Raw genomic sequence first — 19,410 nt, forward strand, 5'->3', positions numbered from 1 at the left:
ACAGCTCTGTATTTTTGGCCAAGGGTATCGATAGGGTGCTGATAGGAGAAAGAGGTGGGGATTGGAAACGGTTGGTGGCCCAAAGGGAAGCTATGTGGATTTACAGGCTTAACACTCTTACCCCCAATGGCCTTAATGACCATAATTCGTTTGTCCCATTTCTCCCTGTATAGAAGGTTTCTCTCCCCCTGCGGGGTGGTTTTCCCATGTTGTGGGTTTGTTTTTTCCCCCTAAACGTGTATGGGGTCGGGGATTATATTGTTTATATTGCTTTACCTTGCGGTTTTCCAAACGGTTTTTACTGGGTGTAGTTTTTTATGCGGTCTTTTGTATTTTTTAGCTTTTATTGTGTTTTTAATTCTTTTAATCTTGTTTGGATGGAATCTTATTTTGGTACTTTTCTAAAAATACCTTTTCTTTTCCCAGGGTCCCTGTACAACTTTGTCTCCAGTCCAGTCTTTGCAGTTTCCTCCCCTTTTTCTCAGTAGCCTCCTTGGGGGGTTTTTCCCGTAGTATTCTATGCATGTTTGTCTGTGAATTTTTATAAATAAATTGATGAAACTATTTATATGTTTATATATATATATACCACATTTCTTATTGGTAGTGTTTTATATGTATTTATCACTTTTCTATGCATAATTGTATCATGAATATTTAATATCAATTTTTCTTCTAGCTTTTTTTACAAATTTTTTTCACTGCGCACTTTTTCTCGGCATCATTTTCTTTTTGGCATATATCTTTTTTCGCAGGGGTTTTTTTCATACACTTTTTATTTTTGTATACAATTTTTTATTTTATTATTATTTTTTTACACGTGTATGTTATATATGTGTATATATTATCTGTGCGCATATATACATTTTCTCTGGTTGTCTGCTACCCGCCCGAATATCTTCGGACGGCTATCAGCTTCCTCTTATCACTTATCACTTTCTATATGGATGTCCTGTATGTATGTGGTTTAATGTGGTTTTATTGATATATGTATAATATGTAAACATTCTGTGATTATGTATTCTTTTTGTATGACATGTGTATTTTCGGCCATTTGTGGCTATATATTTATGTGTAGGACAGGCAATTTCTAGCTACATTATAAAATATGGGGATATACATGATATGATACTGGAGATTTTTCCTCTCCTTCCCCGTATGGCGATATTATTGTGACTACTGCTGCTGTAAATACCTCTGGGTCTCTATAAATCTTCTCCTGAGCATATTACTATTTTCCTAAATGTTTTCGATTTATAAACATTATTTCGGCGATGATGTACGCTATAATATGGAGATTCCGGATATGACGATCCGGATCCTGAAATGGCTGAGTGTTTGCATAAGTTACCTTGGTGATGATGCGCGTCACGGCACTGGCTTCCGGATATGACGTGCCGGACTTTCGGAGTGCAAACACTAGGTTGTTTTCAGGATCACTATGACAACCGCATGAGTCACGAGGGAGGATTTACCGGAAATGACGCTACGGACATTGTGTAATCGCTCACATGCTGTTTCTTCGGATTCAGCCGCTTATAAATAGGCACCCTGGGATTCCTGATTCATCACTCCTGGACGAAGCACACGAGCTGCGAAACGCGCGTCAGTGTTGGTGGGGGTCGCTACACGGATACCACTTGTTTCATCGGGTAATATGATGTCATGATGCATGTTTTACTAGCTTCTACTATATAGCCTCTTTACCTTGCTTACATTACTTCCCATATATGATACACTTGTATCTCTTTGTGGCTATGTTGTTCATTGATAAACATGCATAGATGTTTAAACTGATATTTTCTTTACTAGTGTATGTGGTATATGGTGGTGCTTGGCGTTACCACTAGTGTTGTACCCCCATGTGTCTATATTTCATCCGTCACCTGGGCGGTTCCATACTTTTGATTTGTTTTTAATTCAATTTGTGAATAAAGATTATCTTTTTAATTATTTTTTGCTTGCTTAAATTATTGGTGATTATTCTGGTATACAAGCAAAGTTTTGCACTATTGTGGCATTGGTGTCACATAGCGTCATAGCAACGTCACACGGCAGGCGGCCAATAGAAGCGGAGGGGCGGAGATGAGCGGGATGTAAACATCCCGCCCACCTCCTTCCTTCCGCATAGCCGGCCGGGACGCAGGTTGAAGATGTTCCTCGCTCCTGCGGCTTCACACACAGCGATGTGTGCTGCCGCAGGAACGAGGAACAACATTGTAACATCAGTCTTTCCCAATTCATGGAAATGACCGATGCTACATTGATGATACGATTACGACGCTTTTGTGCTCGTTAATCGTATCAAAAATGCTTTACACACTACGATGTCGAGAGCGACGCCGGATGTGCGGCACTTTCGATTTGACCCCACCGACATCGCACCTGCGATGTCGTAGTCTGCAAAGTGCCCCTTAGGTTTTAGCCTCCATATTCCATCAAATGATGAACCCTACAACATAAGCCAATGGGGTTGGTTAGGAGTGATTGATATCGCTTGTAGGAGATTCGGTATAGTCTGAAATAATTGTAATTGAAGATCTTATCTGTAAATTCATGATACCTATTCATATATTAGGAACCATGATTCTCAATCAATCATTTATATATATACATATTTTACACACAAACATGGAAATAGATTGGTGCGATGAATAAATTGATGTAGAGGAGACTGGATCTCATTGTCTTAAAGAAGTTTTCTATGACTATCCGATCAGTGGGGTTCTGATACCAGCACGCTCATCAATCATCTGTTATCAGCCGCAGCAGTGGTCCGAAGTAATTAGTATATGGAGTGGAACACCACAGCTCCGTAGACTGGTTGGTGGCCGCTCATGGGCACCACAGATCTCCTGTACAAATGATTAGGTTCTCCTCTCCGTACACTGCTTACATCCAGCCACCAGTGGAGCTGGTGTCAGTTAATTGGTCCAAAAGCTGAGAGTCAGAATCCCACTGTCCTGATATGGATGACCTATTCTAAGTATATGATAAGTCATTAAAATAATTATAGTAATGGACAACCCCATTTAACTTATTTTTAATTATTTCAATGAGGAGTGAGAAGGTCAGTTTCATTATTTGTTCAGGAATATTACCGTGTATTATAACAACCAGGAAAATTACCCTCAGCGGAAATTGTTCCAGTAAAGTAGCACTTGAAGGGGTTATCCAGGATTAATCGCCAGCGATTCTGCCGATTTGTTGACATTGCGCCGACAGTGCGGCTACTTCTCTTTCTTTCTGCTTTGTTGATGGGGTGTCACTGCCATTGTCAGGCTGATTGACAGCCAGCTCTCTGCTGTCTAACTGCGGGGAGCCAGCTGTCAATCAGCATGATGTCGACACTCATACCTGTTTACAGAACTCCTGATTTATGAGGAGGTGCACGCCTGTACACAATGGACCTGATTCATCAAAGCTTTTCCAAAAAAAGTGCCGTAAAATATTTGAAAAGTTGTACGAAAATCATAAAGAGGCGATGAATCCGTGCGACTGACTGGAGTTACTGACTAGAGTGAGATTTAAGCGGGCTTTGCACGTTGCGACATCGCAAGCCGATGTTGCGATGTCGCACGCAATAGTCCCCGCCCCCGTCGCAGGTACGATATCTTGTGATAGCTGGCGTAGTGAAAATTATCGCTACGCCAGCTTCACATGCACTCACCTGCCCTGCGACCGTCGCTCTGGCCGGCGACCCGCCTCCTTCCTAAGGGGGCGGGTCAAGCGGCGTCATAGCGACGTCACACGGCAGGCGGCCAATAACGGTGGAGGGGCGGAGATGAGCAGGATGTAAACATCCCGCCCACCTCCTTCCTTCCGCATAGCCGCCAGCAGCAGGTAAGAGAAGTTCCTTGCTCCTGCGGCATTATACACAGCGATGTGTGCAGCCGCAGGAGCGAGGAACTACATCGTACCTGTCGCTGCAGCATAATTATGAAAAAGTCGGAGCCTGCAACGATGATACGATAACGACGCTTTTGCGCTCGTTAATCGTATCATCTAGCATTTACACACTATGATCTCGAAAGTTACGCCGGACGTACGTCACTTTCGATTTGACCCTACCGACATCGCATGTGCGATGTTGCAACGTGCAAAGCCGCCCTTAGTGCATAGGGAACACCACAGCTTGTCATGAATTAGAGGAATTAACGGAATTAACTTCTATGATGGTGACAGGGGGAGAAAGGCCAGGCAGGCAGACAGGGGCGGGAATGGATAGTAAGACCCGAAGCACATATTCCTGCCTCTGTTGCACCTGTCAATCAAATAGCAGTGCATTGCTGGAACTTTACTTGCACATATTTCTGAAATAAAACATCCAATCTGTGAACAAAAGCTATGTTTACATTCAGCATCCTAGTGCGAGTATAGCCCTGACTTTACTCTGTATATGAAAATCCTGCTGGTTGGCTCCCTTTAAATGGGTATAGTAATAAAACCAGACAAAAAAGGCAGCTATAATGATTTGGTCTCTTTATGTATGAAACAGTACATAAACTGAGTTGGCAATAAAAGAGTGTAGTAAATGATCAGGATAAGGTAAACACTGGCTTTGTTATGTTATGTCCCATCCAGAAATGTTTTCAATGTTAAAAATATATGTCCTTGGGATCCATAATGCACCCGCATCGCCAGGAAGCTCGTAGTCATTAGTGACTTCTTTGAGACATATGTATGATGTGCCCATTTTGCCCAGTGTTTTTTTTATGATCTCCAGTGCAAAGTATGTAAGTTGGAAAGATCAATTTTGTGGTAAAAACTGGTTCCATTATTATAAATACAAGAAATGTACATGAAGTATCTCTGGATTAATCCTAAATCTGAGAAACATACCTGCTGTAGGGTCAATGAGCAGCCAGCGCGGTCCTTGGGAATGTATGTACCTGTGTGTAACGGCTCCACTGCCTCTTTATCTAGCAGTCATGTGAGCTGGGTGCTGTTCCTTCATAAGCTAATATTGAAGGGGAGATACTGTAAGGAGCAAAAAGATTAATTCTACTAATATTGACAGTATCATAGGGCACTAAGAAACTGGTGAAGGCTGCAGTTCTATTCCACTTAGGCTACATTCACACACGACCGTTCCGTTTTTGCGGTCCGCAAAAAAGTCCTGTTTTTTACGGATGTATCCGTGTGACAACCGCATCCATCCCATTCCGTTCAGTATACGGTCCGTGTGTTATCCGTGTGACGTCCGGGTTTTTTTTGCGGACTGCAAAAAAACAGAAGGAGAGTTACATGTAGTCCAAAGTATTTGGCCAGATGTTAGTCCCCATATAAAGTCTATGGCGAACAGAATCTGGGGCAAAGGGGTAGGAGCAAGCACTACATACTCACCGATCACCGGCACGACTGTCAAACTGCTACCGCAGCAGCTCTTTGATCTTCCCGAGTCGGCCGCTCATTAGCCTCATATTCACCCATCCCCTCGTCTGTGATTGGTTACCGTCAGATGCGCCCCCACGCTGAGTGACAGCTGACTTACTGCAACCAATCACAGCCACTGGTGGGTGGGTCTATATCGTACAGAACAATAAATAAATAAATAATTAAAAAAAAAAAACACAGCGTGCGGTTCCCCCCAATTTTGATACCAGCCAAGATAAAGCCTCACAGCTGCTGGCTGGTATTCTCAGACTGGGGAGACCCACATCATTGGGAGCCCCCCCAGCCTAAAAATATCAGAATGCAGCCGGCCGGAATTGCGACAGTCTTGGGATTTTACCTGGCTCATCCTGTTGCCCTGGAGCGGTGGCAAACGAGGTAATATATGGGGTTGATACCAGATCTGTAATGTCACCTGGCATCAAGCCCTGGGGATATTGATGTCACGGCATCTATCAGATATCTGACATCACTAACCCAGTCAGTAATAAAAAATAAAATAAACGACAAACAAATTTTTATTTGAAAAAACACTCCCCAACACATTCCCTCTTTCACCAATTTATTGGAAAGAAAAAACAAATACTGGGTCCAAAGTAATCCAATAAGTGGGTCCCAAGACGATCAATACTCACTGTCCCAGTCAATGAAGAGCAGAACGTTCCCCATTGGCTGGTAGAGCAGTGCAGTGACCTGAGCTAACATCATGAGGTCAGGTCACTGCAGGGCATGACGAGCGCTGACTTCAGGAGGTTAGTTATATTACCTATGGTTATGTACGCCGCTGCACTCCTGATGTCAGCGCTTGTCACTGACTTCTATGCCCGCCGCATTCTCAGATCACCTCTCGCAAGCGGCCCGTGACGTCACCGCTAGTCACAGTCTCGGGCCGCCCGCGAGAGGTGATCTGAGAACGAGACGGGCATAGAATTCAGTGACAGGCGCTGACGTCAGGAGTGCAGGACTTCATCACCGCATGTAATGAACATTACTAACCTCCTGACAGCAACGCTCATCATCCCCGCAGCTGCTTGCATTACAGTGCGGGCAGCTGCTGACACACTGCAGTGCGGTCAGATACTGACACACTGCAGGGCAGGCAGATACTGACACACTGCAGGGCAGGCAGATACTGACACACTGCAGTGTGGGCAGCCGCGGGAGCGGGACACACACTGCAGTGCCACTGTGTGGCTTCCGGGGATTTTGCGGACCCATTAACTTGTATTGAGTCACGGTCCGTTATTACTGAACAGAATAGGACATGTTCCATAATAACAGAACAGACATACGGCATCCGATCTGTTTTTTTGTAGGATCGGATGGACACGGAAGTGCTTCTGTCTGCCATCCCATCCTACACAAAAGACAATGAAAAGATGGTACTGACAGTAGGTCCGCAAAATACAGGAACTGAACAGGACAGACGGAATGGTCATCTGCATGAGCCCTTAGAAGCATAGTTTCTCTGGACTCGAAGTCCCATCTTATACCCCAGACCCAGTGGCATACTTCTAATCCACAGCTTTAGCTGTCCATGGCTTGTGTCTAGTATTTATCTCTACACCATTGAAGCAAATGGGGCTTTGCTGCAATACCATACCCAACCTGTGAAGAAGTGTGGCACTATTTTTGGAAGAAAGAAGGTATCTTTTTTAAACTGGAAACACCATTACTAGCAAATGCTCTTGAAAGTTGGGATTACCGTCTTACTTACCTACTTGGATTTCCTGCTAAGCAGCTGTTGAACTTACTTGCACTAGAATGAAGTAGTAGTGGATGTTAGGGGTCTACTTTTTCCTAAATATAAATTTATCAAAGATCAATACTCAAATCTTACTTGTGATTTCTTTATAACCACCACTGTACTATAAGGTATATAAGGCTAATTAGATAAAAAATTGTTCAGCGCAACAATCTTGAGAAAAACACTATTTATTAGTTCCATAGGCAAAACATAAAAATTTTCAAGTCGCAGCTAATCATATAAAAACAGCGCAGGAGCGTTTCGGCTCAGGAGCCTTAGTCATTGCAAATATAAGACTTAGATGTTACAACCATCTTATATACAGTACATGATATTGGATAGCCTTCAAAAGCAAATGGTCACTCCCAGCACATTCTCTTTCAATTATGAAAGTAATTGGTGGTGTGGGTCAAGGCTAATTGAATTCATATGACCCCTTCACCCCCGGGCAATTTTCCATTTTTTCTTCCCTTTCTTCCAAGAACCATAACTTTTTTATTTTTTCGTTAATATAGCCATCTGAGGGCTTGGTTTTTGCGGGACAAGGTGTACTTTTGAATGACACCATTTATTCTGCACCATATTGTACTGGAAAGTGTGAAAAGATCCAAGTGAGGTGAAATTGTAAAAAAAAAGTGCAATTGCACGATTGTTTTTTGTTTTTTATTTATTTACCATGTTCACTATATGGTAAAACTGACCTGGCAGTATGATCCCCCAGTCAGTACAAGGTTCAAAGATACCAAACATGTATAGTTTTACTTTTATCTAGGTAGTAAAAAAAAAAAAAAAATCTGAAGTTTTTAACAAAAAAAAAAAAAAAATTGCCATTCACCTCAGTTGATGCGTCGAGCTGACCGGAGCGGCGGTGAGTAGCGCGATCAGCTGAGCTGTCACTGAGGTTACTCGCGGCCACCGCTGCATCCACAGCTGGATCCAGGTAACCTCAGTGACAGCTCAGCCGATCACGCGGCTCTCTTCATTTGCTGCGTGGAGGTGACAGGAGCGGCGGTTTCTTCTGCTTCTCCGGTCACCTTCATGCAGCAGAGCTGCAAGCGACGCTGGACCATCCTGGATTCCGCCGGACATGGAGGGCTTTTTGGGGCTGATTAAATTGGTGAACCAGGGAATGTGTTTGTGTTTTTTATTTCTAATAAAGGATTTTTCAGTTGTGTGTGTTTATTTACTGTAATTTACAGATTAATCATGGAAGGTATCTCCGGGAGACGCCTGACATGATTAATCTAGGACTTATTGGCAGCTATGGGCTGCCAATAACTCCTTATTACCCCGATTTGCCAACGCACCAGGGCAAATCGGGAAGAGCCGGGCACTGTCCCAGAACAGTCGCATCTAAGGTATGCGGCAATTCTGGGCGACTGCTGACTGATATTGTTAGGCTGGGGGGCTCCCCATAACGTGGAGCTCCCCATCCTGAGAATACCAGCCTTCAGCCGTATGGCTTTATCTGGCTGGTATTAAATTTGGGGGGAACCGCATGCTGGTTTTTTTAGTTATTTATTTATTTCTATACTCCATAGTGACACGCCCACCGGCTGATGTGATTGGGTGCAGTGAGACACCTGTCACTCAGCATGGGGGCGTGTCTCACTGCAACCAATCATAGGCGCCGGTGGGCGGGGAAAGCAGGGAATACGAGATTGTTTAATGAGCGGCCGGCTTTTTCAAATTAGAAAAAGCCGCAGGAGCAGTGTGAACGCCGTGCAGCGCCGGTGATCGGGGATCGGTGAGTATGAGAGAGGGGGGGACACTTCAGTCACTTGGGGGATTAGCGGTCACCGGTGAATCCTTCACAGGTGACCGCTAATCAGTACACGGCACACAGACAGAACCGCGGCATGACAATGAAGTCGGGTGAAGTTCACCTGAGTTCATTCTCATCGTGCTACTCTGTCTGCTGTCTGCCGACATGTAGTAAATAACATTTTGCATCACACACGGACATTCCACACGGACAACACAAACACATGTCAGTTAAGTTTCACACGCACACACGGACATTTCACACGCACATACGGCTAGCATACAGGATACATACGCAGGCCACACATACCATAAAAACGGATCTAAAAAACGGAAAACGGCCCCGAAAAACGGCCCGTTTTACACGGACGTGGTTTTCACGGATGTGTGTTTTAGGCCTTAATTTGTACATCCACCAAGTTTCCCTGTTGGTTAATTTTCGTTTTAAAGCTCCCTCACTTAGTAGTGGCTTCACGTGTTCAATACCCACAACTCGAAAATCAGTGGTGATACCATTGTATATAAGCATATGTGCACACAGAGTTTTGTTGAGACTATGATATGCCTGCCCTGAAGTAGTTTTTGGGGCGTGCATGCCTTTCTTGACTGTGTAGGATATTACAAATTATAGTTATAACATTTCCTAGAGCTGCATTGTGAAATTAGGGATTTATTTGGATTGCCGTGTTTGTAGTTGGGAAGGAGTTTTGGAAAATTGACTCAAGCATCATGTTTTTGTATTTTTTTGCAGTCCTCTGAATAAACGTTGCAGGATAATAGACTAAGCTAATAGCCTTAAAGGGAATCTGCCACCTAATCTGAGAGCAGCATGATATAGGTGAAGACACCCTGATTCCAGTGATGATGTGTACTGATGTAGTAGGCCTCGCTCGATACCACACCATTCGCATTCAAGTTCCCATGCTGACTATGGATACATGTGCAGAATCCTCTGAGCAGAAAGAGGCGTAGTCAGAGAGACAGACTCTCCTGGGTAATTCATCTGACCAGTGCTATGTAGGGAGCGATCAATGTGTAGTCGCTAGGTCCAGTTTTCGAGCATAGTCCCAGTGGGCTACACGGGGCTCCAATGTGGCTGCTGTGGTACAAACTTTAGGTGATTTAAGAAAGTGGTGACATTTTAGTGGGTTTTTACCATTCTATAAATTATGGTATCGCTAGGATGCACCATTACTTTGTTATCATTGTAGGTCCAAGCTTAATAACCCCAAAAGTCACTGAGAATAAAGTAGTTTTAGGCTATGTGCACACGGTGCGTTTTTCTCGGCGTTTTTGCGCGTTTTTCGGGTGCGTTTTTGGCCTCAAAACTGCATGACTTTGCTTCCCCAGCAAAGTCTATGAGTTTTCATTTTTGCTGTCCCCACACAGCGTTTTTTTTTCAGCTGCGTTTTTGTGGTGACCACAAAAACGCAGCATGTCAATTATTCCCGCGTTTTTCACTGCGCTTTTCATCCATTGAGTTCAATGGGATGTTGAAAGACGCAATGAGAAACGCAAATAGCTGCGTTTTGGTGCGTTTCTAAGACCAAAAACGCAGCTATAAGCGCAGGAGGTGGGTAGCAAAGTGACGTGTACAGGAAGAGGATTACTTCTGTCAGTATATACAGAAGCGTGAATCCTCCCGGTACCGTCACCGCCGCTTCCATCTCCCGTCCTGGGCATGTATGCTGCCGTGCGGCGCCATGTCTGGGCGGGAGGTGGAAGCGGCTGCGAAAACAAAAGTTAACAGTAGAAAAAAAAAAAAAAGTTATACTCACCTGTCTGCAGCCTCGCGGTGCCATGCCCGCTCCCATCTCCTCTCACGGTATCGCCACCCCCGCTCCGGCTGTGTGCAGACGGCCGGGAAAGCTCCGATGGATGCAGGACCTGGCGATGGATCACCTGATGCAGTCACCTGACGCATCAGGTGATCGTAAGTATCGCGGTGACGCGAGCGCCCGGCCGGTATCAGCGGATGCGTCAGGAGACTTCATCCCTGATTACCGGCAGCTGCTGCAGCGATCGGACAGGATCAGACTCCCGCCCCATCGCTCCAGGAGATGCCGGTATTCAGCACATAAGTGAGTATTATTTTTTTTTTTTTTTTTGCACTGATGCTTCAGCTGATTGCATAATCGGCTTTTATACAATCAGCTGATGTGTGATGGGATTCACATCCTGGAACCTGACACATCATCTGATCGCTTTGCCTTCCAGCAAACCGATCAGATGATATTGGATCCGGATTGGACGGCGCGGGACCCTAACCCAGGATTACTGCGGAGGGGGGGTTTATTTCAATAAAGATGGAGTCACTAATTGTGTTGTGTTTTATTTCTAATAAAAATATTTTTCTGTGTTGTGTTTTTTTTTTATCTTTACTAGAAATTCATGGTGGCCATGTCTAATATTGGCGTGACACCATGAATTTCGGGCTTAGGGCCAGCTGATAATATACAGCTAGCCCTAACCCCATTATTACCCGGCGAGCCACCCGTCACCAGGGCAGCCGGAAAAGTTGGATACAGCGCCAGAAGATGGCGCTTCTATGAAAGCGCCATTTTCTGGGGTGGCTGCGGGACTGCAATTCACAGCGGGGGTGCCCAGAAAGCATGGGCACCCTGCACTGTGGATTCCAATCCCCAGCTGCCTAGTTGTACCCGGCTGGACTCAAAAATTGGGCGAAGCCCACGTCATTTTTTTTTTAAATTATTTCATGAAATTCATGAAATAATTTAGAAAAAAAGGGCTTCCCTATATTTTTGGTTCCCAGCCGGGTACAAATAGGCAGCTGGGGGTTGGGGGCAGCCCGTACCTGCCTGCTGTACCCGGCTAGCATACAAAAATATGGCGAAGCCCACGTCATTTTTTTTTTGGGGGGGGCAAAGAAATCCTCCATACAGTCCTGGAAGGAGGATGCTGAGCCTTGTAGTTCGACAGCTGCTGTCTGCTCTCCTGCATACACTATTGGATGGAGGATGCTGAGCCTTGTAGTTCGACAGCTGCTGTCTGCTCTCCTGCATACACTATTGGATCGAGGATGCTGAGCCTTGTAGTTCTGCAGCTGTCTGCTCTTCTGCATACACTAGTGGAGAATGAAGAACACATTGAAGAAGGAAATGACATCAGACCTTTTTTTTTTTTGTTCACTGATAAAAAACGCATAAGGACGAAAAAGTGAGCAAAAACGCAGCAAAACGCAGCAAAAAAAACGCACCAAATCGCGGCAAAACGCGTGCGTTTTTTGCCGCGTTTTTTCGACGCAGTTGCGTTTTTGTGCGTTTTTAGCGGCCAAAAACGCACAAAAACGCAGCGTCAAAAAACGCGTGTGCACATAGCCATATTGTTGGTGCCAGCATCTGCGTTCCCTGAACAGCCTAAAGGGTGCTTTACACGCTGCGACATCGCTAACGATATATCGTCGGGGTCACAGTGTTTGTGACACAAATCCGGCGTCGTTAGCGACATCGCAGTGTGTGACAGCTAGGAGCGACGATCAACGATCGCAAAAACGGTTGATCGTTGACACGTCGCTCCAAATCATAATGTCATTGGTGTTTCATTCCGCAGGTTGTTCGTCGTTCCTGCGGCACCACAAATCGCTGTGTGTGACACCGCAGGAACGGTGAACATCATCCTACCTGCGTCCGTCAGAAAGGAGGAAGGAAGGAGGTGGGCGGCATGTTCCGGCCGCTCATCTCCTCCCCTCCTCCTGTATTGGGTGGCCGTTTTGTGACGCCGCTGTGACGTCGCGTTAACGTTGCTGTGACGCCAAACGCACCTCCGCCTTGCAGGAGGGATTGTTCGGCAGCAACAGCGACATCGCTGAACAGGTATGTGCGTGTGATGATGCCGTAGCGATATTTTTCGCTACGGTAGCGATCACCACATGTCGCGCGAACGACGGGGGTGGGTGCTATCGCTCGTGACATCGCTAGCAATGTCGTAGCGTGTAAAGCACCCTTAAGGGTATGTGCGCACGCTGCGGTTTTTTGCACGTTTTTCGGGTGCGTTTTTAGCCTCAAAACTGCATGCAATTCCTTCCCCAGCAAAGTCTATGACATTTCATTTTTGCTGTCCGCACAGTGCAGTTTTGTTTGAGGTGCGTTTTTGTGGTGACCAAAATGATGCAACATATCAATTATTTCTGCATTTTGCCAGCGTTTTTCACCCATGCAATGCATTGGAAAAAATGCAGGAACCAAACAAAACGCAGCAAAAAACGCACAAATACGCATGCGATTTTTGGATGCGTTTTTACTGCGGGTGCGTTTTTGTGCGTTTTTTGTGGGCAAAAATGCACAAACGCTACATCTTTGTGGTCAGAAAAAAAGGCAGCGTGCACACATAGCCTAATTAGTTGTGGGGTCCGTGCGGTAAGAAAATAGCGAAGGCTGCAGCGTCTTTAATACCTCATCAGGAGCAATAAGGGTCCCAGAGGCAATTAACTCCTTATTACCCCGATTTGCCAAAGCACCAGGGCAAATCGGGAAGAGCCGGGTACAGTCCCAGAACTGTCGCATCTAATGTATGCGGCAATTCTGGGCGGCTGCTGACTGATATTGTTAGGGTGGGGGGCTCCCCATAACGTGGAGCTCCCCATCCTGAGAATACCAGCCTTCAGCCGTATGGCTTTATCTGGCTGGTATTGAAATTGGGGGGGGACCGCACGCCGTTTTTTTTAATTATTTATTTATTTATTTTACTGCACAGTATAGACACGCCCACCGGCTGCTGTGATTGGGTGCAGTGAGACACCTGTCACTCCGCGTGGGGGCGTGTCTCACTGCAACCAATCATAGGCGCCGGTGGGCGGGGAAAGCAGGGAATACGAGATTGTTTAATGAGCGGCCGGCTTTTTCAAAATAGTAAAAGCCGCCGCAGCAGTGTGAATGCCGTGCAGCGCCGCGCCGGTGATCGGGGAGCGGTAAGTATGAGAGAGGGGGGGAAACTGACCGACAGACTGTGAGAGAGGGACAGACAGACAGAGAGACCGACCGACGGACTCAGGGAGATTGACCGACATACACAGAAATAGAAAGAATGGCCGACATCACTAGAAATAAAAACACCAAACGGACACGGACTATAGGTAGATGCATACGTGTTTACTAACGTGTGTGCACATACCCATAGACTTTCATTGTGTCCACGTGTGCGTGCTCCGTGCAGAAAACAGACATGCATCCGTGCAAAACGCAAACACATACGGATCACGGACACGCACATAATGAAATAACGGACGTGTGACCACAGTCATAGATTAACATTGGTGCACGTTTGTCAGTGTCTCCGGTATATACGGAAACGGACCAAACACGCACGTGTTTCACGGACGTGTGAAGGGGTAAGGATATTTTGTGTGCAATTCCTTCCTGTGGGCCTGCAGGATATTATGTGTACTTGTGATAATTTGTGAATCAAATAGTCTAATAATTGGCATTTACTAGTGCTATATCTGATGTTGGGCTGTGGCCTAACACAAGCTCTTTGGCCGCCATTTATGGCTTTACATCAGCCGCAAGCCATGCAGCCCTGGTGACGATAGCACACATGGCTGACAGTCTGCTGTTTCTCTGCAGCACATTCCAATCACAATATTAATTAATTAAACGGGAAAATCTGCAAAATCAACCACGTCATTATCTCTGACTCACCGACGCTATGTGAAAGGGTCGTACTGATTGGATGAGCATTGAGCAGCTGCTCTCACTTTCAAAGCTGAGCGTTGATTGGCTGATAGTTCCCGCCATTACTAGTGGACGGCTGAACGCCCGATCTATGATCGGGGAGGTCACGTGGTGGCGGGAAGAGCCGTAATGGAGGCCGCAGGAAGAGCTCGCCAGGCATCTCTGAGCAGTCCCGGCGGCCCGCGGGGCAGAGGCGGCCCGGGATTGGTGAGAGCAGAGCGCATGGGTGGCCGCTCCTCCGCTGTATCCGGATGGTACTGTGCACAATGCTGACGTTACCGGAGGACACGGCGGGGCGGGACAGGCGTCATGTAGTATATAGGAGACTCTATGGAGGCAGCAGGGCAGGAAGCAAACTATCAGAGACCGGCCTGCTGGCAATGACCGGTGACTAACGTGCCCAAAACCCACTGATAATGGCGGCTTAACGAAAATAACGCCTCAACTGCACCTATAGAAAGTCTTACTGCCTCATCACTGCCCTGTTAAAAAGTAAGGGTACTTTCACACTTGTGTTCAGCGCAGTCAGTCACTATGGAGAATAGCGCAGTCCGTTAACGCACTGTGCTATTCTTCATAGACTTGTATGGACGACGCACTGTAACGCAACTGTCAGTGTTGCATCCGCTGGACGACGCAGCGTCGTTATTTTGATGCTGCGTCGGGCGGAATGAACGCAGCACGTAACTTTTTTTGAGCGGCGGAAACCTCTATTTTTCCACTGCACGTGCAATGCCGCCGGCATGTGAGAGCTCTCAGCTGAGCGCCCCCGGCGTGTGAGAGCTCTCAGCTGAGCGCCCCCGGCGTGTGAGAGCTCTCAGCTGAGCGCCCCCGGCGTGTGAGAGCTCTCAGCTGAGCGCCCCCGGCGTGTGAGAGCTCTCAGCTGAGCGCCCCCGGCGTGTGAGAGCTCTCAGCTGAGCGCCGCCGGGTGATCAGCTGATCGTTCACAATAGTCTGCTGCCGGTAAAACTGTAAAGAAGAAAAAAAAAAAAGCTTTCCGTTGTTTTGTACGATCCGGTGTGCCATTATATGCAACGCATATTAGAGATATATGGTGTGCACTCAGCTATAAATAGGTTAGAGGTGCTAGTGAGTGGACAGAGGTCCAGACTATCATATGCAAGTTTGAAACACTGCACTCTCAATTCAAAACGAAGTATAAAAAGACCAACAGATTTGTTTTTTCAATCAAAGAGTTTTTTGTATTTTTATTTTTAAATGATATAGATACAAATTATTTTCCACTTATTTTCTATCTATATCATTTAAAAATAAAAATACAAAAGAAATCTTTGATTGAAAAAAACAAATCTGTTGGTCTTTTTATACTTCGTTTTGAATTGAGAGTGCAGTGTTTCAAACTTGCATATTATATGCAACGCATCCGTTACACAATGTAATGCAATGAATGCCGTTCAACGCAAGTGTGAAAGTAGCCTAACAAGTGACCACAGGTGGCGTCACCAAAAAAATCCAGTGTTTAGTCCCAGTGGCCGAGTCCTCTCCTGCACCACCTCTGATAGGTGTTTCTGACGATTAGTGGCATTAAAGGCCCTGTGCCCACGGGAGATCGTACCTGTGGACTTTTGTGCAGGTTCACGCAGCAACTACCTGGAATCCGCAGCTAACCATTGCTGCGGTATTTCTGCGGAATTCTTGCGGTAAACCTGCAGAAACAGTGCAGAATTCCCGCCCTCTATCTCCATAGTGGAAAGGCAGGAATTCCGCAGATCATTCCATAGGAATAATTGACATGCAGTTACGTGCAGCTGCAGGAAATCCACAGCATTTTTGTAGATACAAATACTGCAGCATTGATCCAGCACTCCCCACATCCCATAGGATTACATGGGGAGAGTCTGTACTTGTGCAAACCTGTGGATTTATCTGGAAAATATAGAAAATCCGCAGGTATTTTCTCCCGTGGGCACATGGCCAAAGGGGTTGGGACATTTAGGGCACACATACAGGATACGCATCTGAGAGTAGCGGTCTGGAATGGAAAGCTGGCCGTGCCTGTCAGGTTTGTGCTGTTCTTTTCTCTAAGATCTCTGAAAATTACCAAGTAAAAACCAATTCACACAAAAAAGAATCAAACAAAATATAAAAGTAGTAATCTTTATTGTGAAATTTTTTTAAGGCAAGATGAGGTGTAGTAACAGGTAAAGTGCACAAGATGGCGTACCAGAGCAGAGGAGAGAAAATGTCTGATTTAAAAAGAACGTAATAACATGCATAAGGCTATGTGCGCACTTACTAGTTTTTGCCGCGGATTTGCTGCATGTTTCGCTGCAGAAAATGTTCATAACATCTCTGCAGTGAATCACCAGCAAATCCTATGGAGAAAAAAAAATCCTGTGCGCACTGGGCGGAATTTGACAGCTGCATGTTTTGCTGCGGGAATCCCGCAGCAAAAACAAGTGCATGTCACTTCTTTTCCGCACATCGCTGCGGGATTTCACTCCATTGACTCAATGTTAATCATGAAATCCCGCAGGGAATAACGCAGGCAGCAAATTCTGTGCGGTTCACTGCGTTTTCCTGCGTTATTCCCTGCGGTATTTCGCGGTTTACCTCCGGTAATGTACATCGCTTGTCTGCGGTTTGCAGGGAAGTGATGTCATTACAGGAAGAGGAAGCCGTGCAGAGAGTAAACACACACAGATCACACACACACAGACATAGAACACATAGACACATAGAACACACATAGAAAGAAAACGGAAATATAGAAAACAAAGAACGTGGGCTCCGCTGCATATTCACCTTCCAGCCGAGGTAAGCACACAGCGGCGGCCCGGTATTCTCAGGCTGGGGAGGGAGAGGGGCAGGGGTAATGTCCCCCGCCTCACTCCCCCTCCCGCAGCCGAGAATATCAGCCGCAGCTGCCCCGGCACTGTCGCATGCATTATGCGGCACTACCGGCGTATCCTCGGCTCTTCTTGCCACCGTGTAGCAGTCGTAGCAAGGTAATACAAGGGGTTAATGATGGTGGGGGACCACCGCCATTAACCCCAGGCTTGATCATGGCAGCGTCTATGTGACAGCTGACATGATCAACCCGTAAGTAAAGTGAAAAAAACACAGACACCGAAAAATCCTTTATTTTAAATAAAACAAACAAGCCTCGTTCACCATTTTATTAACCCCTCCCGTACCAAAGCTCCGGCGTAATCCACCGCTCCGGCGTAATCCACAGGTCCTGCACTGCTGACATCCAGCCGCGATGTGTCATAGACACAGCGCTGAATGAATGCAGCAGACAGCAGAGGTAATTACCGGTCATTTCCCACGGCCGGTAATGTGAACTCACTGCCGACCGTGGGAAATACAGCGATCTGTCCTCTATCTATCTATCTATCTATCTATCCCTCTGTCTGTCTGTCTGTCTGTCTATCTATCCCTCTATCTATTCTTCTGTCTATCTACTATCTCAGAATTAAATGACTTTTTTTTTTCTCAATGTGCTTTATTGCATTGAATGCAATAAAGCACATCCCAACCCACACGCGGCAATACCGCGAATAATACCACGGCAAACCGCATGCGGTTTTCGGGTGCGGTTTCCCGCGGTTTTTTACCGCGGGTGTGGTAATCTTTGAGAGCATGTGGAATTTTCTCAAGGAAATTTCATTTCCCAGTGCGCACAGAGCCTGAAGCCTACAAGGAATATCACCCAGTCACAGTAAGATAAACATATAAGTCAGGGTTAAGACCCCGTGACAGGTGAAAAAGCCAAGATAGCACAAATAAATTGCAAATAAATAAACCTCAGACCACTTTACTCACCGCTGGAATGGCGCCAGATCCCACCTACGCATGTTTAGGCGCAAGCCTTCGTCAGGGGGGCGTGGCGTCATACCGGCAGGGTAAGCCCATAAAAACAGGGTCATAGCCAATCAGATCTTATTAATTGTGCATGCGCTGTGCATACCGATGCAGGGTGCGGACGGAGAAGCGTGTCATCGCCACGGAGTAACAGAGACCATCCCCTATGAGTCACGGCCCCACGTGGTCAAACCACGTGACTCGTATGACGCGGGAGGGAAAGACTCCAGTCCACCGCGACAATAAAGATACGCCCCCCCCCCCCGATAGCACACTGTCAAGAGACAACGCATGCGCTCTAATCTGAGACATGAAGAGTAAAGAAATCAACGTATAGAGCTTATCACATGTCACGAAGTAAGTGTGGGCAATTTAAACAGTATTTTTCATAAATGTCATAGTATTCAATAGAGTTCAACTTCAGATGATCATATTCAACAGATATATTCATTATAGCACCAGATCACTATTAAATAATGAGCAATAATTCCAATTAATTAAAAAAATATAAATTAGTATATCTATATATACAGGGTATATATGTGCATCCATATATAGATAAAAATAGTAGCTATAATAAGTAAATTCATAAAAATTCATTAGATTAATATTACAAAATCTGTGTATTAATATAAGGTGAGAAAAGTTGTATTTTTTTGCACATTTTTAAAAAATAAATAAATCAGCAGATATCCAATAGGAGTGAAATATTAGTAATGAATTATTATAAAAAATTACAAAAATGTATGTGCTAAAAGTATGATAGTATGAAATGTGTATGTGATATGAAAAGTGAAAAGATGATTCATTGATGATATATATATATATATATATATATATATATATATATATATATAACATGTAAGGAGTAATATTAATATATAAATAATTATGTATAAGTGGATATATCCATATATTGGTGAGAAAATAAATAAGTAAAACAAACATAAGTGCAATAAATACTATGTGGAGTGAATTTACATAGTT

At 45.2% G+C, this 19,410-nt stretch overlaps 1 protein-coding gene across 3 annotated transcripts in view; it reads left to right on the forward strand.

Moving 5' to 3' along the window:
- Window positions 1-14,656: 14,656 nt before the first annotated feature.
- FKBP6 (FKBP prolyl isomerase family member 6 (inactive)) overlaps window positions 14,657-19,410 on the forward strand; it is a 147,898-nt gene continuing 143,144 nt past the window's right edge. For 2 of the 3 annotated variants that reach the window (XM_075333273.1, XM_075333275.1), the window contains exon 1: window positions 14,657-14,802. In XM_075333273.1, the coding sequence (XP_075189388.1) occupies window positions 14,725-14,802 (78 nt within the window). In that variant the 5' untranslated portion in view covers window positions 14,657-14,724. Of the gene's footprint in view, window positions 14,850-19,410 lie in introns of all 3 variants that reach the window. The other variant, XM_075333274.1, reaches the window with a different exon arrangement.

The sequence above is a fragment of the Anomaloglossus baeobatrachus genome, chromosome 2 (assembly GCF_048569485.1).
Source record: "Anomaloglossus baeobatrachus isolate aAnoBae1 chromosome 2, aAnoBae1.hap1, whole genome shotgun sequence".
Taxonomy (NCBI): domain Eukaryota; kingdom Metazoa; phylum Chordata; class Amphibia; order Anura; family Aromobatidae; genus Anomaloglossus; species Anomaloglossus baeobatrachus.